General features: G+C 34.9%; 1 protein-coding gene across 1 annotated transcript in view; it reads right to left on the reverse strand.

Moving 5' to 3' along the window:
- Positions 1-25,419, reverse strand: part of Hmbox1 (homeobox containing 1) — a 101,454-nt gene extending 76,035 nt beyond the window's left edge. The window contains exons 1-2 of the mRNA XM_048801466.1: positions 25,354-25,419; positions 6,041-6,079 (exon numbers count right to left, since the gene is read on the reverse strand). Of these exons, the coding sequence (XP_048657423.1) occupies positions 6,041-6,079; positions 25,354-25,419 (105 nt within the window). The remainder of the gene's footprint in view (positions 1-6,040; positions 6,080-25,353) is intronic.
- Positions 25,420-26,157: the final 738 nt, after the last annotated feature.

The raw sequence follows: 26,157 nt of genomic DNA on the forward strand, positions 1-26,157 counted from the left end.
AAGACTGCTGCTCTGAAAAACGGGAAAAAAAAAAAAAAAGGGGGGGGGGGCTGAAAATTTAAGTTAGTGGTAGAGCACCCTGGCTTCAATTCTTAGTACCAGGGGTGGGGGAGGGCAGGAAGAAGGAGGAGGAAGATGAAAATAGGAGGAGAAGTGGAGGGGAGGAAGGAAGGAAGAGGAGGACAGAAAAGAAGGAAGAACCACTCTTGCTACCTTCATTCATCATCCTATCAAAATATTTCATAAGCTAATCTTTAGATTTGTGACTTCAAGATATATTTTATTGTATGGACAAAAAAGATCAATCATGATATTTTTCAATTCTATTTATACTAGAGCACATAGCAATTTGTTTCTAATTCTTTAAATCTTGCCCTGTTTGTGTATTAGCATAAAACAAAAGTAAATTATGTGACTTTCACCTATTACTGAAAAGCATCCATCCACCCCAACGCATGAAGCAGAACTGTCAGGGCTATCTTTCACAGTATTTGAAACTATCATTATATACTATGTGTACATGTGTCAGTTATTAGGGACTGAACGGAGGTGTGCTCTACCACTAAGCTATACCCTCACCCTTTTTTATTTTGAGACAAGGTCTCACTAAGTTGCCCAGACTAGCCTCTAACTTGTGATTCTCCATCCGCAGACTTCCAATTCATGGGATTAAAGGTGTATGCCACTGCACTCAGCCAAAACTATGTAATATTTTCTATTATTCGGCATTCATTTACAATTAGAAACCATTTTTATTTCAGAGGTCACAAAAAGAAACAGCAGGCACTTATTATTTTGTTTGCCTAGAACATCAAGCTATTTCCAAACACATATTCTTGGGGATGCTACTCACAACAGGGTGAGCTTGATAAAGAGACCAAGGCTTACTCTCCTTAAAAATTTCTAATAAAACTGGGGATAAGAAGGGTAGTCACTATAACTGTGCTTAGTTACAGAAAGATGCTACTCTGGTGAACTCTTTACCATGCACAGGAAGCTAGTTTGAGGAATAATAAAGTAGACATACCAAGAAACGCAGAGAACAATGGAAAAAAGCTCTGCAGTGTTCCTGTCTTTTGTTCCAGCAATTCTTAAGTCTCAAACATTACTGCTCTCATTGCTGCTTTATTATGGGAGAGAATAAATTTCCCTTTATGCTTTACCTTGTTTAAATAAAATATCTATAACTTTTACCAAGAGAAGACTATAATGCAAAGATATAGCTAAAGCAAAAAAGACCAATAGATGTTAGAAGGGAATGGATGATCACCATAGAGTTAGAATGCCAAGGGTAAAATGAGCATAATCAAATCACGCATTTGACAAAGATACAGTATTTTATGAGAAAAACACCAAGATCAAAAGTATTCTTAGATATTGAGAACAATATCCCAATATGCATTAACATAAACAAAGGCAAACATTATGATATTTTCACACTTATTTATCATAAGTTACCTAGTTTAAACACATAATCATCAAATTAAATGACTTATAAAGGTCATCTAAATCCATGATACCAGCAATTCTTTTATAACAAATAGATAACATTTAAGAATTGAATTAATTTCCTTATGTACAAGGATTGTTCAAAGAATGAGGGACATTTTTCACTTTAAATTACTAATCTATATGCAGACACAGACCAACAATAATTGAAAATAATGTGATAAGAATTTAAACACTATAATAAGAGACAATGTTTAAAATACAAAAGAACAATTAAATTATGGAATTATGCTTGGTTCATAAGTCAACATTTCAGGAAAAGACTGTAATCATGAGACCATAACAATGAAGTATTTTGCAATAAATTATATCATCATTTGAATATATACCTATACCCTTCTTAACTGGGCATGAAGTCCAGAACATCCTTTTATAAACTCAAGTCTACAAACATGTAAAGCAAAGAAGGTTAAAGCCTTCATGAATGATTAACCTTGAAATCACATGCGTAAAAATGACATTACTACCTTACTAACATCTACAGTTAATAGGATTTGACTGGATCTTTATTTAAAACACAAAGTATCTTCTTCAGCTGGATTCTGATGTTTCTATCTTTTTATCTGTAATGATTAGGTAAAATAAGTTTTGTTTTGCACGTGTGGTGTTTACTGCAAGATGATTTAATACATGGTAGAGTCAACCATAATATGCATCAGCTAAAGATGTACTCAAGCCTAACTCACTACGGGAACAGTGCCTTCTTTCTCAATAATACTGCAATCAAATGAACAGCAATTTTAAAAAAAGAAAATGACAATTGAGAACAAGTAAGAAATGAACTTCTATTGGGAACTGAGCTTAAGAGTATAGTAAAAACGATTCTTTAATTCAAATCAATAGGAGAACTGATGAAAACATAATAGAGGCTTTAACTAGAGATAATGGTCTAAAAATGTTTTTTCCACAATAAAAGAACTTTGAGAGAAGTAGGATTATATTCCAATGTGTTAAGCATTCTTTGATGGTTTTCAATTATCACTGAGTTTTTTTTTTAATTTTAGCTATCTTAATGCACATCTGGTGAAAAAAAAAAAAACTGTTATGTGGTCTTGAAATGATTCCTAAGACACAGTTCGCTACCTGAATGATACATGCTATTTTTCTATAAGAACTGGGAAAATATTCCCTCTGTGTTCCAGAGTGCAACAGCCTATTAGATTCTACACATGAGAATTTGGAACTACTCTTCTTCCCACCTTGAGAATATTAAATCTTATCAGACATTTATGAGAACTTGCAGTCAATACCTCTGCCCTTGGGAAGCTCCCTTTCTTTCTCAGGAATATTACAACACTCCACATCAGACTCCTTATGTGAGTTACTGACCTTAACTTCTAGAATTTAAAACACACATGACCTTAGGAGTCTAACCAACACTTCAAGAGCTCAGGCATGACAAGTCTTGGGCTTTGAAGTTTTACCTGCCAATACTGTCCTCTAGAATCAAGTGACTTTATTTATGTGTCTTCGTGTCTTACAAGGCATCCACTGTGGTGGTCTAGCCAAGAATCATTTCTCTGTCTTAGACTTCACACAGAAGCCAACTTCTAGCCTAACTGAACAACCATATTTGAGCAACCATATTTGAATAATTTTGGAACTATGAAATTAAATGTACCTCATCTACCAATTGTGTCCCTCGTAAGATTTGCTTGTATTATTCTCCCCCTACTTAAGAATTGTGAACCTGAAAAAAAATCTTTGTATGTTAATAATTGTGTGACTTTTGATCATCTTCTATCACATCCAACAAAATTCAAGTAGAAACAAGAAAGTTTAGAGGAAGACATAAATTGGGTATAGAATCAGAGAACTGGAGATCATTTAGAAAAAAATCACTCATTCAATTAATATATATTGAGTGCCTACTATGTGTTAAGACCCTATATGAATCACAAAGGATGCTACAATGAACAAATCAGGCAAAAATTTTTGCCCTCAGGATGTCATTGATAATGGCTATTGAGAACAGCTATAAGTAAATAAATGATCAAAAAGGGGAAACCAAGGCCCCAAAAGATGAAGTGTCTTCGCAAGGCTATAGCTATTTAACAGAAACTTAGGCTACAGTTCACATCCTCTAAATGTATTTCAGAGACTTTTCACTAAATCATAGAATCAATGAGATGAGAAAAACTTTAATGAAAAACCTTAATAACAAGGAAAACCTATCTTAATGTCTATTTATTGGATTATAGAACTTTCAACCAAAACGGAAGAAATTTAAGTGAAAGACAGACTCCACCAAATTTTAGAAAATATTTATGCTAAAGGCACTCTGCATTAGACTCTAAACATGATCTTAATGACCTAATAGATACTTTATCTTCTCCTAATTCTGAAATTCCCGGAATACTTTTATTTAGAGGGCTATTTAGTATGAACTGGTGGTTACAGTTCATATTCTAGTATAAAAACACTCTCAACACAATACCACCATCTCAATTTGTATTTTTTTGCCTGATTCCAAAGAAAGGCCACAACTACATCAGCTAACAGATTAACTACATCACCATCACCAGCAGGTAAAGAGAAATGGCTAAGGCGATGGAATTTTGCACACAAAAAGCAGCATTAAGGTAACATGCTCCCCCATTCTGCTTGTCACAAAGAACTTGACACTACCTCTCTTCAATAGTTTGTTATCTATCTCACAATCTCCTTAGCTATTAAGCAGTGAAAAATGATTAAGTAATTTCATGCTCAACTAAAACAATGTCAAAATCCAGAGTTGAACAAATGATAAAACATTGATAGATTTGAAAATTCATTCTTTACTAAATAATTATGACACTTGCTCATCTTAATATCAAGTAGACGGACCATTTGATTCTTCTTCTAAAATATTCTACAAATGTCTGAAGTCAAATATGAATCATAAACATAATAATATATTAAAGCAACTCAGAGAATACAAATTGAGAAAGATTACATACTTACACCACTGGAAAGGAACTGAGCATACTTTACATGAGGTGGATCAATAAGTTTTCCAGAGATGATCAGTGTTCTTTACCATTCTGTAGAATAAAGATAGAAAATTGAGAAATATTTATGTTACTCAAGTGTTGAATTAAAAAGTCTTACTTATATAACTTAAGGGTACTGAGCTACCATTAACTAATGTTTTTAAGATTATTTTGAAATAAAACATTGGTTTAAAGCAAAATTTTAAGAAATCAGAAAAGTATCAATGATGTCCAAACAACTCACTTGAAATAATTACTGAAAATATCTAAGTTCAATCTGTTTCCAGGAACAACCCAAATAAGCAACAGAATACATATATTATAAGGACATTCAAGATACCTTTTGATATTAACATCAGTCATTTATAAAAAATTCTTTTTTGGGAAGTACTAGGGATTGAACCCAGGGGTACTACCACTGACCTACATCTCCAGTCTATTCATTCATTCACTTATTTATTTGGCACTGGGGATTTAACCCAGGGGCACTTTATCACTGAGCTACATCCCTACACCTTTTTTATTTTTTATTTTGAGAGAGGATTTCACCAAGTTGCTTAGGGCAACTTGGTTAAATTGTGGAAGCTGGCTTGAACTTTTAGTCCTCTTGCCTCAGCCTCCCCAGCAGCTTGGATCACAGGCATGCACTACAGAGCCCAACCTTATTTTTTAATTTGAAGCAGGTTCTTGGCTAGGTTGCTTAGGGCCTTGCTAAATTGCCAAGGCTGGCCTCAAACTTGTAATCCTCCAACCTCAACCCCCCAAGTTGCTTGGATTATAGACATGTGTCACTGCATCCAGCTATAAAGAAGTCCTTTATGAAGAAAAAACAAATCCTGGCATGAACATAACCAAATGTCATAACTATAGGGTAATTCCAGGTTCTAAGTATATATTACTTATTTTATTGCTAGAATACTCTGAAGTGGCTTAATTCCTCTAAGTCTCAATTTCAGCATCTATTAAAACTGGATAATAATTACTTCAAAGAGTTACTAAAGACTTCTAAATTTTTTTTTTTAATAGGGCACAGTAGTGCATGTCTATAATTTCAGCCACAAGGGAGGCTGAGGGAAGAGGATCTTAAGTTTGAGGATGTGTGGGTAACTTGGCATGACCCTGTCTCAAAATAAAAACTAAAAAGGGATAGGGCTGTAGCTCAGTGGTAGTGTGCCCCTGGGTTCAATCCCCAGTACTGAAACAAACAAAAAGAATGAATAAATAGAGGCTGGGGCTGTAGCTCAGTGGCAGAGCGCTTGCCAAGTACACATGAGGCATTGGGTTTGATCCTCAGCACCACATAAAATAAAGGCATGCTGTCCATATACAGCTAAAATAATAATAATAATAATAATAATAATAATAATAACAATAAAAGAATAAATAAATAAACAAGCTTACATGGAGATGATGAAACATTTCTCAAACTAACTATTGGTAGAGGCTATTACTTATTACTATCAATTTTATAAAGGGTTAGATACCCATGTTGCATGATGACTGTACACAGTATACATTAATAATAGAGTGAGTCTAGTAATGGTATCTGCTGACTTGTATTCTACCACTTTATTCACAATCGAGACATTTTGGCCTCTCTCGATTCACACATATCTTCACAAAACAATGGAAGCTACTATTCATGATATAGGAACCAAAGATCACAAAAACTAAACTTATTAGTAGTTTCACATCATAATGAATAGAAAACTATTTTCATTAACTCAAAGTTAAGATTGTAAATTAGAAAAAAGTTACAAAAACATTCATTAGAAACTCTGGTTAAAAAACAAATTCAGCACTGAATTATATTAAGAAAAACCAAAGTGTCTAACAGTGAATGATATATGTGAAATGTACAGGGTAAAGTTAGAAACCATTCACATTTGCATATCCTAAATTGTGGCCTTAATGAAGTTCCTGTTGTAGTTAATTTTCTTGCTGACTTAAAAAAATACCTGTCCTAAAAATGTAGGTGTAAAGTACAAAGAAAATCTACTGAAAATTTTGCTGACTGCATTTCTTAGGCAAAATAGCAAAATCTTTTCTTGTGGATAAGAAAGTAAACCCCAGAAAAAAACAAAGGTAAAAAAATGAATCACAGTAACATATTCTACAACAAAAATGGCCATGAAATTTAATTTTACTTTGATTTCTAGGTTGGTGTGTTGGTGCCTACAGTGGGAGCTCATTCCAAAATAACAGCTTCCTATAATTATTAATAATACCCTTCATACAGTATTCACTTCTATCCATCTAAAATATCTGTTAAAAATAAAACAACTCAGGAAACTGAGGTACGAGGATCACAAGTTCAAGACCAGCCTTAGCAAGACTCTGCTTCAAATTAAATGAATAAATAAATAAAACAAAAGGATTGGGGATGTAGCTCAGTGGTAAAAGAACAGCTGGGTTCAATCCCAAGTACCTAATAAACAAAAATGTTAAATACACAACTACATAATCCTCACAACCCACAAATTAGATATTATGGGTTCCTTCAATTAACACACTAGGAAGTGAACCTATTTCCAGACTAGACACATTTTTTAAAAACATAATGCATACATATGTACATAAACATAATAGATGCAGGTTTCAAAAATTATAAAATGTCAAAAGGTAAGAGATGTAGATATCCTCCCTTAGTTCTCAGTCTAAATTTCCTATGAATCTTTACAAAAAAAGGAAGAAATATGTACAGATCTGCAAATATCTGACATACAGTTCTTTTTTAAATAGTGGTTTTAAAAAAACCTTTTATTGGGGCTGGGATTGTGGCTCAGTGGTAGAGTGCTGGCCTAGCAAGGCCAGGGGGCTGGGTTCCATCCTCAGCACCACATTAAAAAAATAAAGATATTATGTTGTATCCATCTACACCTAAAAAATAAATATTAAAAAACCCTTTTATTGCGAAAAATTCCAAACATATATAAAAGTAGAAAGAATAGAATAACAAATGCTATATATCCGCAACCCAGCTTGAACAAGGCCAACCTATTATCTTTCCCCTTCGTGCTACACTGTGCCAATGGATATTTTCAAGCAAATTGCAGACATCTCACCATTTTAACATAATCTTAGCAAGCTTCAATAGCTGGTTTCCAAAAAAGTAGATTGAACAGAAAAACTTAAATACTGACTAGAAGAGTATATAAAAAAGGGTTAAACACAAGAGAAAACTAATGATAGCTTACCTGATGAGAAGAAAATAACTATCTACAAATACATATGAAAACAGTGACTCAATGTAATTAGTGTTTAGAATTTGTGTTCTACAAAGATAGAAAACTATGTGATACACTTTTTTTTTTTTTAAAGAAGAAAGAGAGAGAATTTTAATATTTACTTTTTAGTTTTTCGGCAGACACAATACCTTTGTTTGTATGTGGTGCTGAGGATCGAATGCAGGCCGAATGCATGCCAGGCGAGCGCGCTACCGCTTGAGCCACATCCCCAGCCCGGATACAGTGGTTTTTAAAAGACAAAATATTTAATACCAAACTTAAGCTGGTTTAGCCTATACTCCCAGTTATTTGGGAGGCTAAGGCAGGAAGTTCATTGAGCCCATGAACTTGAAGACCAGCAAGGACAATGTGAGGAGAACTCCTTGCAAAAAACACATACACCAAAAAAAAAAAAAAAAAAAGAGGAGGAGGAGGAGGAAGATAAAGAAAAGAAAAAACAAAAAACAAAAGTTTATGGCTTAGGAAGATGCTTCACTTTTGTCAAACATTCTTTTTCCCTTGAACAATACCAGATTAATGAGTCCTTAATACATTTAGTTGTGATTTGAAAGGCACATGTAGTTTTGGGTAAAGAATGGTAGGTGAAGTGAGAAAAACAGATTCACAGATACAAAAATTAAAAACACATCAAGACTAGAATATTAATTTTTCAAATAATGCACTTAAGATAGTTTAAAACTATAAATAATGACTACCACCATTACTTAATGAATAGTGTTATGGGCCAGACATCTCTGAGTAAATATTTTACATCTAACAATTTATCTCGAAGTCCTCTGAGGTAGACAATTAAGACAAGACCCTACCTGCCCAAGGTCAATCAGTGGTACACACCTGTAATCCCAGTGACTCAGGAGGCTGAGGCAGGAGGATCACAAATTCAAGGTCAGCCTGGGTTACTTAGCGAAATCCTGTCCCAAAATAAAAAAATAAAAAGGGCTGGGGATGTAGCTCAGCAATAGAGTGCCCCTGGGTTCAATCTCCAGTATCACAAAAAAAAAAAAAGAAAAAGAAAAAGAAAAAAAGTTCATCACATGACTCCAACAGAGGGGTTAATTACTTGGGAGCGGAATGTAAGGAAATTGAGTTCCCCTGTCCTGGACCTAAAACTATATTACTTTTGTCCACCACCAAGTCATTTTTTTGGTGTATATTAAAGTTACAGATAAGGCCTACTCTTTTAATTGATTAAACACCCATGAGGCAAATGAACTGATTTTCATTTTTCTCAGACTTTCTTTTCCTAAACTCAGTTTGTTGTTTTTTCTTTTTCTTTTTTGGTAGTTGTAGATGGACAGAATGTCTTTATTTTATTTGTTATATGGTGCTGAGGCTTGAATCTGGTGCCTCATGTTTGCTAGGCAAGCACACTGCCACTGAGCCACAACCCCAGCCCAGTTTGTTGGTTTTTAAATATATATTTTAGTTGTCGATGGACATTTATTTATTTATTTATATGTGGTGCTAAGAATCGAACCCAGTGCCTCATACATGCTAGGCAAGTACTCTACCACTGAGCCATAACCCCAGCCCCCTCAGCTTGTTTTTTTTTTAAAGTAAAATAGTGACATATTTGATTTTTCTTCTAAGCATGCTATAAACTTGTTTTATGTGCCTATTACATCTGTCACTATTTCCTATTATCTTTATCTGCTCCTGAAGTAATATCTAGAACATAAAAGGGGCTATAAGCAGATAAAGAGGGTAAAAAATTCATATTCCATTAAGCTTCTGGAAGTTGTCTCCAGACTAAATTATTTTGAAGCTTTATCAATAAACATAATTCATCAGAAAAGCCACAGAACTGACACAATGTCCTCTAAAATCTATTATGAAAATATAGGACTTAATTATCATAAAATGTAGTGTTTTGTTGTTATTTTCAATACGTTGCCTGCTTTCTTCCACTCTAAAATAATAACCTGAAAATAAAAATAACGTTTCCTTATTATTAATAGTAGAGGAACAGGTAAACTCTATTGAACAATGCTGTGAAATGTCAGGGAATACTTTTTCCAGGTCAGAGCTGAACCACCTCTCTCTCTGTATGTACAGCTAACATGCGGACTCCACGTGACTGTCTTCATAGCATACTCTGTGTAGATGTCACTTCCCTTCATTTGGAAGTGGCTTCATTGTTTCTGGAATAGGTGTAGCTGTACGCTTTGCGGTCTGATTTCAGAGTCATTTAAATTCAAAACATGTGCAGAGTAGCTGTTTAAAACATACTATTTAGAATTCCTTTCTGTGGTAGTCAGTGTGCTCCACTCTGAGGGTTGCTACTGTTAAGTTACATATGAACTCACTCTATTATTACTTAAGTACAGTACACTGTTTACAATACCATGTAGAACTTCATCTCTATGTCAGTTTAGGGAAGTTGTTCCCAAACTGCACTGAGCATCAGAATCATGTGGAAGTCTCTTACAAGCACAGAATTCCCAGTGAATCTGAATTGGTTGGTGGTAGGAGTCCAAAAATATTTTTAAGCAGCTCCTGAGGTAATTCTACTTGGAAACTACTGGTTTAATAGACAAGAAAAATTCTGATAATGCAATGTCATACCTCATGGCAAAATGTAATGCCAAGGCATAAAGACAATTTTGAGCATGTCATTATAAAATAAAAATTATCTCTATATGTTTTAAATACCAACATGCCAAGCTGAATACTTAACAAAATAAATTTAATTAACTAGTCATAATTGAAGTAAATTTGACAGTACCTAAATATAGGTACTTCAAAAGAATCCATGAGATATTGGTCTATAACTCTTAAACATTCCCCAATCAGTCTTTAATTTCTACTTCTTATCTCATCTAGTAAACACTTGCCCTAGCCAATTAGTTCCTTTAGCTTTTCTGAAATACAATGCTTTCTTCCCTTTTCCTTTCTACCAGCCTCAGTGAACTCCTATTTACAAGATAGCAAATATTCTTTACAAAATTCTTGACTAGTATAGCACACAAATACATATTTTAATACCTTTATTTCATCTACTTAGCTTTTTTTAAAAATGTGGTGCTAGGGACGAACCTAGTGCCTCATGCGTACTAGGCAAGCACTTTTACAACTGAGCCACAACCCCAACCCCACAAATACATTTTTACTGTCCTGTATTATAGCAATTCAAATATATATATATATATATATATATATATATATATATACACACACACACACACACACACACACACACACACACACACACACATATATATATAGTGCAAGTCTCATTCCAATAAGATCATCTTAAAGGTCCTAAAACTTATCACCAAAAGACTCTATGCTACTTGACTAAGCTTTTAAAAGATGTAATTGAAACATTTTCTGAGACAACTAATAAGCATTTGTTAAATATCCACTACAAGCCAAATGCTAAGAATATTAAAAAAAAATATCTTTTCTCTTGATAACTATGTATGTTTCTGTGACCAAAGAAATACCCTGTTACTACTGGTTTGTAATCTACATCCACAGCACCTTTATAGTCAACCTTAAAATCACAGAAGACCCCATGGTAGTTTTCTAAACACCAGATTGGGAATTCAGTTCTACAACTACATGTTGCTTAACCCATGACAGTTCCCCAGCAATGACTACAACAGGGTAACTTAAATCTGAATAGCAGACTCTCCTCCTGAAGTCTGTGACTATTAAAAAGGATCTCTGCCCTGAACTAAACAATTCCTCTTTGCATACATCTGGAATATTTTGTTAAATTATAGCCATTCACTCAGGAAACCAATCCATATTTATTGTTCATTCATTTGAAGCCCCTAATTTCTTCTGCAGGGAGAGTACTGATACACAGTTAATAGAGTAAAATCATACAATTCTGTGTCTCTGGAAGATCTAATGTGTTCCTCCTCACTGTTTTGCATTTTCCTTATCCTAGCAGTTTCCCAATGTTTAAAAGTACAAATGATTTTAGAATTATAGTAAGAGATTTAATTAAGCTAGCATCAGGTAAACCACAAAATCTGATATTAAGCTAGAACTGATGTTAACAATGATATGTTTTCTAATAACCTCAGTTTACAAATGAAGAAAACCCTGGTAATGGTAAAAAAAAAAAATGAGCCTTGGTTCCTTGCTCCATCTGATGGGTACCAATAAAAGGGCTTCCAAATGTACATATATATCACCATCTCTCAAGAACCTGAGAGCCATTCTCAAAACCATAAAAAGAATGATACCTTGGGCTGGGGCTATAGCTCAGTAGCAGAGTACTTGCCTAGCATGCGTGAGGCACAGGGTTTGATCCTCAGCATTACATAAAAATAAACAAATAAAATAAAGGCATGCTGTCCATCTACAACTACAAAAAAAATTAATAAAAATTCTGCCCTCAGATTATGTAACATAGTCATTATATGAACATGCATTCCATGAAGAATCATGAAGAGAGACTCCCTATGTACTGGCCACTGATTACTTTGCCTCCAATCACCTTTCTCCAAGTCTTAAATCACCCTGCTTCTGTATCCCATAAAATATGCCTAAACCCTGTCCCGATGGAGGCAGATTAGAGGCTTGGGTCTCCTACCTCCACTCTTGCTACCTTGTGAAGACACTTTCTTTCAAAATGTGTTGTTTTAGTGACTGGCACTTGTTTAGTAACATAAGGAGTCATAAAGATAACTCCCGGGTGAGTGCTGAAACCAATTTACCCAATGACTAAAAACAAACATTCACAAATTTAAGGCCTATTAAGTACTTGTCATTTGACATTTTTGTTAAGAGTTCAGAATTTTACAAATTACAAAAAGAAGTTGACCACATTTGGCATTAGACTAGGATTTCCTAATATAGGGGAACTGTTATGGTTTAGATATGTGGTGTTCTCCAATAGCTCATATGAGGCAACACAAGAATGATGAGGTGAAATGATTGGATTATGAGATGTGTGACCTGATTTGTGGATTAATCCACTGATATGGCTTAACTGGGTGATAACTAGATGGCTGAAGAAGTAGGTTACTGGGGGGATGCCTCTGGGGTTTATATTTTATTCTTGGTGAACACAGTGCTTGCTGGAGCCCTCTCTTTCTGCTTCTTAGTTGCTGTTTTCCTCTGCTAAGGACTGTCTCACCTCAGGCCAAGAGCTATGGAGTTGGCCTACTGTGGACTGCATGAAACCGTGAACGAAAATAAACTTTTCCTCCACTAAGTTGTGCTTATCATGTCTTTTGGTCAGTGTTTAAAAAGCTGACTAAAAACAGAGACTTTACCACTGAGCTAAATAGGGAATATTTTCCAATAGGGAATATTTCTGAAAATTTAATTTCTCAAATACTATACAAAAATCAAGTGCACAATGATAACTGTTTGGCATCCCTTTTGCCTAAAGCCACTTCTTTTATGTGTCAAATCCTGTAGGACTTTTTTATTAATTAATTTATGCATTAGTCAAACATTTACTACTGATCACAGGAAAGTACAGCAATGAACCAAAAAATCTCTGTTAACAGGGAGTTTATATGCTTGTGGTAAGAGAGAAGGGGAAAAAAAAAATCAAACATATAGTATTCAAAGCATGATAAATATAACAGAACAAAATAAAGCTGAGAGGGCTGGGGCTGAAGCTCAGTGGTAGAGCTCTTGCCTAGCATGTGTCAGGCACTTATTCGATCCCCAGCACTGCATAAAAATACATAAATAAAATAAAGGTATTATGTTCATCTACAACTAAAAATTCAAAAAAAAAACTTAAGAAAAATAAAGAGAGAAACAGGATATGGACTGTCAGTGGTAGGATTACAATTTTAAATAGTGTGCTCAAAGAAAGTCTCTATTAAATCTGAATAAAGATAGATAAAGTCAGGCAGTGATCTATGTAGATAGGGGAAGAAAACATTCAAGATCAAGATCTTGAGGAAGAAATAACCTATCAGGTTCGCAGACTAGCACAGAGGACAACCCAGTCAGATTTGTATGAACAAGGCACACTGTATTAGAACCTGAAATCAGAGAAGGGGGAGCTTCTAGCAGGATAAGATCAAAGGAGAATCTACAGTTTTCTATTTAAAAATATAAACTTCATCTTAGCAATAAGAAGTAAATCAATAGATTCTGGAGAGCTGAGTGTGGTGGCACACACCTATACTATCAGCTACTCAGGAGGCTAAGGCAGAAGAACTGCAAATTTGAGGCCAGTTTCAGCAACGTAGTTAGACCCTGTCTCAAAGAAAATAAAAAGGGCTGGAGATGTGGCTCAAGTGGTAGCGTGCTCACCTAGCATGTGTGAGGCACTGGGTTCGATTCTCAGCACCACATATAAATAAAATAAAGACATTATGTCCACCTAAAACTAAAAAATAAATATTAAAAAAAGAGGGCTGGATATAAAGCTCAGTGGTAAAGTCCCTCTGGGTTCAATCCGAGGTAGCAAAATTAGGAAAATAAAATAAAATAAAAAGACATTATTAATAATCTAACTTAATAGAAATAGCATGAATTTCTAAATGCTGGAATTTCTGACAATATCAATAGGTTAGTAGAAATATTACTTTGAACATTTCCAGCACCCATTAAATTGGCACTTACGAGAGCACCAATAACTACTCTTATGACTAGCCTTGAAGCATTCTTGGTCAACTCACTAGAAGGCAGATAAGAAGGCCAACATGAGAGAATTTATAGGCTCTCCATTTATTGCAAGAGAAGTGAAGTACTTTACCTCCTTTGTCTCAGAAGGATAGGTTAAAATATTATCCGAAATAAGGTGGTCAAATCAGATACTGTTTCACAACTAGAAGCTGAAGTTAAAAAAGAAAAAAAAATTTCAGAGTGCCAACTTAAACTTTATTCAATTCTCATAATACCATAAGCGTTCCAAGGACAAGAATTTCTTTTAGTTCTCTAAACTCCTCAGCATACCCATTATAGGAGTTATTTCAGTTCCTCACATTTTATACTGTTAACTGAACAAACATAAAATATGAGAAAATAAAAGGCCCTCTACTTGAGCTGGGGAACATGTAGCTTTCTCATACTCATCTTTAAAAACTTGGGAACTTAGATAAACACTGTATTTTCTCTATGTTTCCCATGACCTGGCCATTCCCAGCAAGATGATGTATTGTACTTCAAAATGATAAAAGCTTATCTCAATTTTATCTGCTAAAGTCTTCATGTATTTCAGATCTTCAATCTGAATTATTTCCCTCAGATGTATACTGACAAGTTCATGGATTCTCACATTTTATGATGACTATAAACTATAAGGCAAAATATACAGTAAACATTTTTATTTATTATATGCAACCAAATAAAAAAGTATCCATTGGGCCAGGCACAGTGATGCATGCCTGTAATTCCAGAGATATGGGGGGCTGAGGAAGGAGAATTGTGACTTTAAGGCCAGTGTCTTGAACTTAGTGAGACCCTGTCTCAAATTTAAAAATAAAAAAAATTTGAGGGTGCAGCTCAGTGATAGAGCAACCCTGGATTCAATCCCCAGTCCTGTGGGGAGCGTGGAAGAAAGATGAAAAGGTACCCATCTTAACATATGTTCTTATCTAACTATAGGCAGCAAGCCTTCTTCAATCTTTGGAATAATTTCTAAGTTCAAGTCAGCTTTAAATTCTTTATTATTTCTAACCATCATAAAAATGTGCTAATTCTACATTCCATTTCTTTATTACTTCTTTTTATCTGAGCAAACATATAAATATAGAGATTTATTATACAAATTTAATATATCTATCAAACCAAATTATATTAAGAATATATCCTATGGATTATGGTGAGTATAGTAAAATTCACTGAATTCAATACTTCAAATAGGTGAACTGTATGATATGTGAATTATATATTATTAACTTTATTTCAGTAGTGTGTGTATGGGAGGCATATCCCCAATGAAAGGCAGAGAATGATGTACTCTGAAAATTTTTCAGTTTATACTTTCTGGTCTATTCCAAAAACTAAGTGTTACTCAGGGTGTAATTTCAACATAGAATTGATAGGTAACCTGGAAAATATTACTTTTTATATAAACTAGTACAAAACAAAAACATATGCTAGACCAAGAATTGACAATTACTCTCCACAGCAGTTTTTGTATATAACTCTCTAGTTCTACTGATTTGTTTTACTTCAGACCTTCCTTCTCTTTCTGTTGTACTAATCTAACTGGTCTTCCTACTTCCAATCTTTCTTTTTTTCCTTTTTGATGGTGCTGGGGATTGAACCCAGGGCCTTGGGCAAGCACTGTACCAACTGAGCTATATCCCCAGCTCCTTTACCTCCCATCTTACACGGTATTAAAAAAAAAAAAAGAAGTTTCTCAACTTGGAACCCACAAATTTTTACTCCCTATCCCCATTCCTTTAAATTCCAACCACTAATCTTTCTACAAGGCTGCGACATACTAATGGAAAACTGACTTCAGGTATACAAAAATCACAAGAAACTATTTTTATTAAAAAATAAAAATAAAAAACCTGATAAACACAATGTAATGCCTTGTATTGAGAACACCTGCTTTGTATGAGGGGTGGTTATTCAGAAACGAAGCTATGATGAGAAAGTTGTTTTGAGTTTGCAAAAATTGAGATTTAGGCAGGTATTTCTGGCACAAGAATTGCTTAGACGAGGCATGGTTCCCCCTTCAACTGGACTCACTGTCCCAAATTACTTTCCAAAATTCAGTTTTTACAGTGCCTCTAGTAAACCTTTTAATTACTCTAATTATGAAAAGCATATTAAGGAAAAGCATCAAAGGCAGTAATTTCTAACCATTTTGAAGGAATTATTTTTTTTCTCTCAAAAGGTAGGTAATCACCTTTGATAAGATTACGGCCTGAGATAGTAGAAATCTCTGGTAAGAGTTAGGAAAGAGATAATAGCCACAGCTGTCCATCCATCTCCAGTGAGAATTTCAGAACAGAATAAAGAAAGATGTAGATGAGATTCACTAGGTGAGAGTTTTTAATCCAAAGAGATTCATAATCCAATGCTTGCAGACTTTGGCTCAAGATATTAAGTCCTCAACTGTGAAGAGTGCCACAAATGTCTTCTGACAGAAAAACCATTCTTGCTAAGCTTCATTGTAATACACACTGATATCTACAATCATGTTCCCCTTCAAATAATGACCACAATCTGGAAAGAATCTTGGTAGAGATCATGGGCAAAAATCACAAATACCTGTATTTTCAACTTCTACCTGCTAAAATTCTAACCATTATTAAAAATTAATAAGTTTTAATTTAAAGATTTAAAAAATGCATAGTCAAAGGAAAAGGTGAATAAAGAAATAAAAATGTGATATCAGAATCTCAAACTTCTATAAATAGTGACTAGGATAGATAAAGAGTAAAGGGAACTCCAAATCAAGGTTCAAGAAGATAGTTTATGATGATCTGCAGAAAATCACTGCATTTGCAAGTAAATGGATGGAGTTAGAGAAGATAATGCTAGTTAGCCAATCCACCCCCCCCCCCCAAAAAAAAGGCCCAATGTTTTCTTTGATATAAGGAGGCTGACTCATAGTGGGATAGGGAGAGGGAGCATGGGAGGAATAGATGAACTCTAGAGAGAACAGAGGGAATGGAGGGGAATGGAGGGGACCTGGGGTAATTAATGATGGTGGAATGTGACGATCATTACTATCCGAAGTGCATGTATGAAGACATGAATTGGTGTGAATATATTATGTATACAACCAGAGAGAGGAAAAATTGTGCTCTATATGTGTAATAAGAATTGCAATGCATTCTGCTGTCATATATAAATAAAAAATACATAAAAGAAAAAAAAAACAAATTATTTTAAAAATCAGTGGAAGCTGGGTGTGGTGGCACTCACCTGTGATCCCAGCAACTTGGGAGGCTGGGACAGGATCCCAAGTTCAAAGGCTAGCCTCAGCAACTTAGTGACACCCATTTCCAAAATAAAAAAATAAAGAGCTGGTGATGTTGCTCATTGTTAAGTGCCCCTGTGTTCAATCCCTTATACCAAAGTGAACGAATAAATGAAGGAATGATTGAATGACCAAATACATAAATAAATATTAAATCAACAGACTATCTAGAAACAATATTCAGCTGGCAGCAGGTGATGAGTAACTAGAGTATATGGGGAGTCAAAGAGAAGAGACCAAGAAGTTACCTCTGTTTGTGTAACAGTAAACAGCATAAGTTGTCAGTTTAAGGATGTTAAATGAAAATTACAGGAGGCTACTGTTTTTTGGACTAAACTCATGGACTAGGTCCCAAAAGACCACGTTAAAAATGCAAAACGGAGTCACTTACTCTAAAGTTCCACATCACCCAGTTGAGTTTATCTGACCTTCTGAAAAATTAGGAATAGTGAGAATAACAGCCAAATTTCCCAAAAAGAGCAGTTTAAATTAGCATGATAATGAAATTTCATCTGCCTAAATTCTTACACACACAAATATGTAACCTGATGTTGACTAATCAGTTCTTTTTTTTTTTTTTTATTTCCCTGTTTCCCTGACCTTGCTTTACAAAGAAAATAACTTTGAAATGACCAATTTGTTTTTTGGTTTTTCTTTCTGCTTTCTTCAGCTCTCTACAAAAAACAGGTCATTAGAACATTTACTCTTTTTTATAAGTGTTAGCCAACTATAGAATAAAAATTAAAGCCAATTAAGAACTTTGAAGTAAATTGTCATAATTTTGTCCTTTCATGGAGTTTGGATCAATCCTGTAGATGCATGTTGTTTGATCCACACAGTATTTAAAAGTAGGAGCTGGGAGTGTTGGCACAAACCTGTGTTTGCTGGGACTCAAGAGACAGAGGCAGGAGGATCTCAAGTTCCAGACCAGCCTGTGCAATTTAATGAGGTGACTTAAAAAAATAAAAAGAGCTGGGAATGTAGTTTAGTGGTAGAATGGCCCTGGGTTCAATCCTCAGTCACACACACACACACACACACACACACACACACACACACACAGAAAGTTGGAAGACAATATAAATGTCAAGGGTTTCATTTTTATAGAAAAAAATTGCAGCACCTGACATCACAGTTTGTAATTCCCCATGTCATCCCTGTATAGAGGGCATGCATAAATTCACTGCAGGGCAGGACAGCAGTAATCACCCTTACCTCCCCAAATAAAAGTATCAGCTTTCATTCACCACTGAGTTTATATTTTGCTTTGTCACATGACAGAGAAGTAATTCTAAACTACTGATGAGGTTCAGAGTACACAACCCCTAAATATGCTACTTTGGCATTTTAATTACTTTGGGTTATGGACACTTGAAAAGTAGCAGCTATTAGAAGGGAACTTTCTTTTTCTTCCAGAAAGGAGATAAAAAAAAAAAAAAGTACCCTCCCTGTACCAGAAGGAAGGAATACAATCTTATCACCACAGACTGGGAGCCAAGGATGAAAGAACTCTATACAGACAGACCTTGTTAAACTAACCCTTAGTGGCCTAGTCACTTTTTCACAATTAACTGCCCTGGTCTAAACCCCTTTGTCTTGTCACATTTTCAAAATTTACTATTGTTTGGCCCAGCATATAAACTTTTGGCCCCGTTTCTCACAATCTTCATTTTTCTTTTGAGGACTCCCAAGAAAATTACTAAGTAAAAAATGTAAATTTTCTCCTAATAATTTGTCTTGTGTCATTCTAATTCCAGGCTTAGTCAGAGACCCTAAGAAGACAGAGAAGAAATTTTACCACCTCTACCTTGTCAAACAAAATCATCTTTTTTTCTTTTTATACTTGTTCTATTTATGTTACCTGAACATTGCCTGAGCAATCATCAAATAAAATCAGATGATAATAATGCTAATTCACCAAAAGGAGAAATCAAAGCATAAGCTCACTAGAAATAATTAACAACAATAGGGGTTGGGGGTTGTGGCTCAGCAGTAGAGCATTTGCCTACCACGTGTGAGGCACTGGGTTCAATCCTAAGCACCACATAAAAACATAAACAAATAAAATAAAGTTATAAAAAAAAGAAAATATCATTTAAACAACAACAAACAAAACCCTTTAGTGTTCAGTATCTGAAGAGGTAGCAGGATCCAAATTACAATGCATATACTCTTTACTCTAGCAATTCCAGTTCTGAAGATTTACCCTACACACAGATTCATAAAATAACAAAATAACTCATGTTCAGTGCTACTTTTTGCAGCATTATTTTTAAGTAAGAGATCAGAAAGAACCTATATGCCGGGCGTGGTGGCACACACCTGTAATCACACACCTGTAATCCCAGCTACTCTGGAAGCTAAGGTAGGAGGATCACAGGTCAAGGCCAGCCTGGGCAACTTAGTTATACCATGTCACAAAATAAAATAAAAAGGGCTGGGGACATAGCTCAGTAGCAGAACAACCCCCCCCCCCAAAAAAAAAAAAAAACAGGGGTGGAGGGGGATAACCTAAGTATCCACCATTGGGGAATTACACTAAGTTTTGGTATAACCATACAATGCAGCCATAAAAAATAAGAAAATTCCTTATGTGTTATGAAACTGACTCCAAGCAAAAAGAACAAGGGAGAGCACATATGAATTAAGTCAGTTGCGAAGGAGAAGGAAGAGGAGAATAGGTAAGAATATATAAATAACTATTATAGATTTGTTTTAATTCATGCCTAAATTATTTCTGAAAGGATACAGAAAACAAAAACAATAAAACACAACCACAAACACAACAACAACAACAAAAAACCCTGGTAACACTAACTACCTCAGGTAAGAAAACTTGATGACCAAAGGATGGAGGCAGTCAGGGAACTCTTCATTAGGCATATTTTTGTTATCTTTTGAATTCTGTAGAAAGTAATGGATACTAATTCAAAAATTATTTTTCATAAATGTAAAAAATTGGCTGAGCCTATTCTAAGTATGATTAAGAATTCAGCAACTATCAGAACAAGTATGGCAGTGAGCCCCTCCCTCCCTATTTATGGTATTTTGCCTTGCAGTTCAAGGATGCTGGAGACTTCAGGAGGAACTAAGAGGAGTCCATGGGTAAGCAAAAGAAGAATGACATGAAATAAGGAAAATGGGAGAAATAGCATTGTATCCTTTTCCATCCAGTTCTTCGAACTGATTATGAATCCAGAAATAGTAAAAGGACAGGTAAAAAAGATAAAAGTTTTCAAGACAGAATGTGAACCTGTGGGTACCAATTCTGCTCGCAGAATTGCGACTCAGGAAGAGAGAGAGAGAGAGAGAGAGAGAGAGAGAGTGAGTGAGTGTGTGTGTGTGTGTATGCGCGCGCGCTCGCACATTGGGGGAGCTAACTCTGACTCAATCCTGCATCTTCTGGTAACACTGAAGCTCACAGCTCTGAGACACCAAAGACAGCATTCCCAGCACTGTTACTATCCCTCACAGAAGATCCACCCAGGTGGCAGTGAGGTTGGACTTTCCAAGGAAATGGCAAGGAAAAAGTAATCACTTTTCTTCCTGAACATACATTCCATTCCATTCAAAGACTCCCAGCAATATTTAAGAGGGCTCTGAAAGTGATGGGGGTTTTACATAAGCAGAAGGAAACTACAAGTTACATTCCACCTCTCTGTAAGTAACATAGCCTAGATGCAAATACAAAAATATAAAAGTGTATACAGAGGAGTTACAGAACAGAAAATTATACTCTGGTAAGAGAGCCAAAAGGAAAGTCTAATTGGACTTTTTTAAACATAGGCTATTGCTCACTTGCTCAGGAAGTAGAAGAAAAAAAAAACAAAACATGATGATGGCTGGAAAGGGGTTACTCAAGGCTCTGCTGGGAACCAACACACTTAGTTATGCAGTACCTACTTTCCAAAGTGAAATCTTTCAACTGCTTTAAAATGTTTCTTTTCTAAGCCATTGAAAGCAATGAGATCATGTTCTTGATTAAGTGCCAGCTTTTTTTCCCCTGCAACCCAGATTGCTGAAGTTAAAAAGAAGAAAAATTAGGATAATGAAAAAGGGTGAAGGTAGGAAGAAATGGGAACAGAAAATGGGGAAAATCATAAATATATTTTAATAATCTAGTGAAGAAAATTTTAGAATGATCAAATTTAGAGTTGTTTGTTTTTTAAGTTGAGGACATCTTGTCCTGTTCTAAAAATATAACAAAGTACTTATCTCAATTCAGTTTATTTAACTGTTTTCCTATTCCATTTTATCCAGAGTTGAAGTAACATATACAATTTCTTTATGCCCTTCAGCACAAAAGTAATGGTTTTAAAGACATAGATTGGCCATTTGTAACAGATGAAGTTTGCACTAAACCACAGGGCTTGCTAGACCATAAAGGAGAAAAGAATATGAATACTGGCCTCAGGTAATCTGTTTTTCACAAGTGAAAATAAATGGATAGTAAGAGATACTATTTCTAACTTAAGCTAAAAGTCAAATATATAAGAACTATAGCTTAAACTCCATCTTGAAATAAAATTCCTAGGGCTTATAGAAAAAAATAACAACATCCTGAAGATAATAAGCTTTGTATCTACTACAGCACCTTCCACCTTATAGTAGCCATTTAATGTGATTTTCATTTGAATAGCACCTTTGCATTTTTCAAAGTACCTACATGTTTCTTATTTGATGTTAAAATTGCCCCCTTCCCTGCACTATTAGGGGAGATAGGGGAGGTTTCATTCAGTTTCCCAAATACTCAAATAGATACAGGAAAGATAAGAGATAAATTACAAGCCAGAGAAATTACACAAGTACCCAGAACTCCTGGTTCAACAATTGTCAAAACAATGTTTAGGGACCATTATTTTCCTGCACTCAATATTTATTAAGCAACAACTGTGCTCTAGGAGTTATGTGAGCATTAGGAATATAATAGAGAGTAAGAACATACATAGCTTCTAACTTTATGAAGCTTCCAGTTGAGAATCATTATTTAAATAATCTACAAATAAATGCAAAGCTGCACTTGTGATGAACAATGAGGTACTGAGTGCTACAAAAACAATGGGAGAGTTAGCTTTGTCAGAGAAGAAAAGAATTTCCTTAGGAATTCATAAAGCATAGAGCTGAGGGATAGGTATTATACAGACAAAAAGTCTAGGCAAAGGAAACACTAATCATGTGCAAAAGTCCATACTACCAGGAACTATAAAACACAAGACACTAAAGGAAGGGCAGAGAGAACACCACTGAATTGAGAGCATTCAAGGGTAAGGTAAGGTTTTTTTTTTTGTTTGTTTGTTTTTTAGAGAGAGAGAGAAAGAGAAAGAGAGAGAGAGAGAATTTTTTTTTTAATATTTATTTTTTAGTTTTCGGCAGACACAACATCTTTGTTTGTATGTGGTGCTGAGGATCAAACCCGGGCTGCACGCATGCCAGGCAAGCGCAATACCACTTAAGCCACATCCCCAGCCCGGGTGTTTTGTTTTTTAATAAGCTTCCTATGTAATCTTAGACACATTGGAGTTTGAGTGACTCCTTCCCCATTTTAGTAATTGTTTCTTCATAATATCTAGATATTTCTCTCAGGAATCTGGGGTGAACTGAATAGAAAGCAAAAATAAGGGACCTGCCTTTCCAAGGCTGCCAAATTATATGTATGTGACAAGTGATATTACATTTAGGGAATACAGGAAAAATTCACGAAGATGGTGACCTTTGCCCTAGGTTTTTTGAATTGAACTGAATTTCTATGAAGAGAATATTCCTAATAAAAAAAAATGAAGAGACTAAAAAACAGCTCAGGCTGTATAGTTCAGTGGCAAAGTATTTGCGTAGCATATGTGAGACACTGGGTTCAATCCTTGGCACCACATAAAAATAAACACATAATATAAAGGCATGCTGTCCACACACAACTACCAAAATAAAGAAATTATTTTTTTTTAAAGAGAGAGAATAAAAAGATACCCCTTACTGCTTCACGGGAATATAAATAATATATTTTACTTCAGTTTTTCCTAACTGGCATTTATGTCTAGAAATATCATTTCCAAACTATCTTAAAGTTACAGAGGTCTGGTACGATAGTTTTAAACTCCCAACAAAATTACATAAGGTTGCAAGGATAGATAGTAATTTTCTCTATTTTGCAGATAGAACTGGCCACGGGGGTGGGGGGTGGTTAGCACCCTTTTTTCCTTTTAACATAAATTTTCAATCATCATGATATGGAGTTTTGTTACCTGAAATATAAGGAACTGAAGTAGTCCTGGCTTCTCATATACATATGAACTTTACTATGATAATTTGAGACAAAAGCCAGTTATCCTGGTTTTAATCACATTCATATAATAAGCAGAAAGTTTTCTCAAACAGTGTAAAAGAAAAAAATGACAGGGACAGAGTTTGGATGTGACATCCTTGTTACACTTATTAAATAGACAAAAGAGCCGAGTATCATGAGTATCACAGGAAAAACAAAACTAAACTAAGTAGCACTACAGACTGAGAGAGAAAAGGACATACACATGGAATACACACTTCTATTCAAACAGCAATTTCAAGTATTTTATTTTATTTATTTTTTGGTACCGGGGACTGAACCTTGAGTGCTCTACCACTCTATTATTTTAAATTTAAGACAGCTTCCCAAATCGCTGGGTTTATAGGCAAGCATCACTATATCTAGTAGGACTTTTTTATTTTCATTTTTTATTTGTTACTTTTAGATATACATGACAGTAGATTGTATTTTGACATATTACATGGAATATAACTTCCTATTCTTGTGTATGTGATGTGGAATTACACTGATTGCTTATTCATATATGAACATAGGAAAGTTAGGTCCAATTCATTCCACGTCTTTCCTATTCCCATCCCCTTCCCTTCCCTTCATTCTCCTTTATCTAATCCAGTGAATTTATATTCTTCCCTCCCACTCCCACTGTAAATTAGCATTAACATATCAGAAAGAACATTTGGCCTTTGGTTTTTAGGGATTGGCTTATTTCATTTAGCATGATAGTATCCAGATTCATCCATTTACCAGCAAATGCCATAATTTCATTCTTCTTTAAGGCTAAGTAATATTCCATTGTGTATATATACCACATTTTCATTATCCACTCATCTGTTGAAGGGTACCTAGGTTGGTTCCATAGCTTAGCTACTGTCAATTGAGTTGCTATAAACATTGATGGGGCTGCATCACTGTAGTATGCTGATTTTAAGTCCTCTGGGTATAGACCAAGGAGTGGGATAACTGGGTCAAATGATGGTTCCATCCAAGTTTTCTGAGGAATCTCAACACTGCTTTCCATAGTGGTTGCACCACTTTGCAGTCCCACCAGAAATGTATGAATGTACCTTTTTCCCCACATCCTCTCCAACATTTATTGTTACTTGCATTCTTGATAACTGCCACTATGACTAAAGTGAGATAAAACCTGTGTACTTTTAATCTACATTTCTCTCCTTGCTAGCACAAAGTTGAACATTTTTTCATATATTTGTTGATTATTTATATTTTATTCTTCTGTGAAGTGTCTGTTCAGTTCCTTTGTCCATTTATTAACTGGGTTATATTTGAGGTTTGGGGGTTTTTTTTTTGGTGTTTTTTGGGATATTTATATATCCTGAACGTTAATGCTCTGAGGTGCAGGTGGTGAATATTTTCCCCCATTCATTAGGCTCTTTATGTTCTTGACTGTTTCTTTTGCTGTGAAGCTTTGTAGACTAGTACCATCCCATTTACCGATTCTTGATTTTCCTTCTCGCCTTTCAGGAGTCTTGTTGAGGAAGTTGGTTCTGGAGCTGACATAGTGGAGAGTTGGCTATCTTTTTTCCAATGTATGTTCATAGTGCCTCTGTCTAGTATGAAATAGCTGTATTTACATAATCTTGTGTCGGTGTCTTATTCTGTTTCACTGGTCTTCATGTCTGTTTTGTTGCCAATACCATGCTGAGATTTTTACTATAGCTCTGTAGTATAATTTGAGGTCTGGTATTGTGATGCCTTCAGCTTCACTTTTCTCACTAAGGGTTGTTTTGGTTATGCCACACCTCTTATTTTTACAAATGAATTTTATGACTTTTTTCTATTTCTATGAAAAAACATTAAATTTTAATAGAAATTGCATTACATCTGTGTAACGGTGTTTTTGGTAGTATGCCCATTTTATTCTGCCTATCCAAGAACATGGGAGAGCTTCCCATCTTCTAAGTTCTTCTTCAATTTCTTTCTTTAGTGTTCTGACCTAGTCTTTCACCTCTTTTGTTAGATTGATTCCCAAGTTATTTTTTTTTTTTTGAAACTGTTGATAATGAAAGTTTTCTTAATTTCTCTTTCAGCTGACTCATAAATGCTGTACAGGATTTATGGGTCTTAATTTGTTAATTTATGGTTGTTAATTTTATATCCTTCTACTTTGCTGAATGCATTTATGAGTTCTAGAAGTTTTCAGGTTGAGTTTTTTTGGGTCTTCTAAATATAGAATCATATTGTAGGCAATAGTTTAAGCTCCCCCCCCACCCCCATAATTTCTTTCTTTTGCCTAAT

The sequence above is a fragment of the Marmota marmota genome, unplaced genomic scaffold, assembly GCF_001458135.2.
Source record: "Marmota marmota marmota unplaced genomic scaffold, marMar, whole genome shotgun sequence".
In the NCBI taxonomy this organism is placed as follows: domain Eukaryota; kingdom Metazoa; phylum Chordata; class Mammalia; order Rodentia; family Sciuridae; genus Marmota; species Marmota marmota.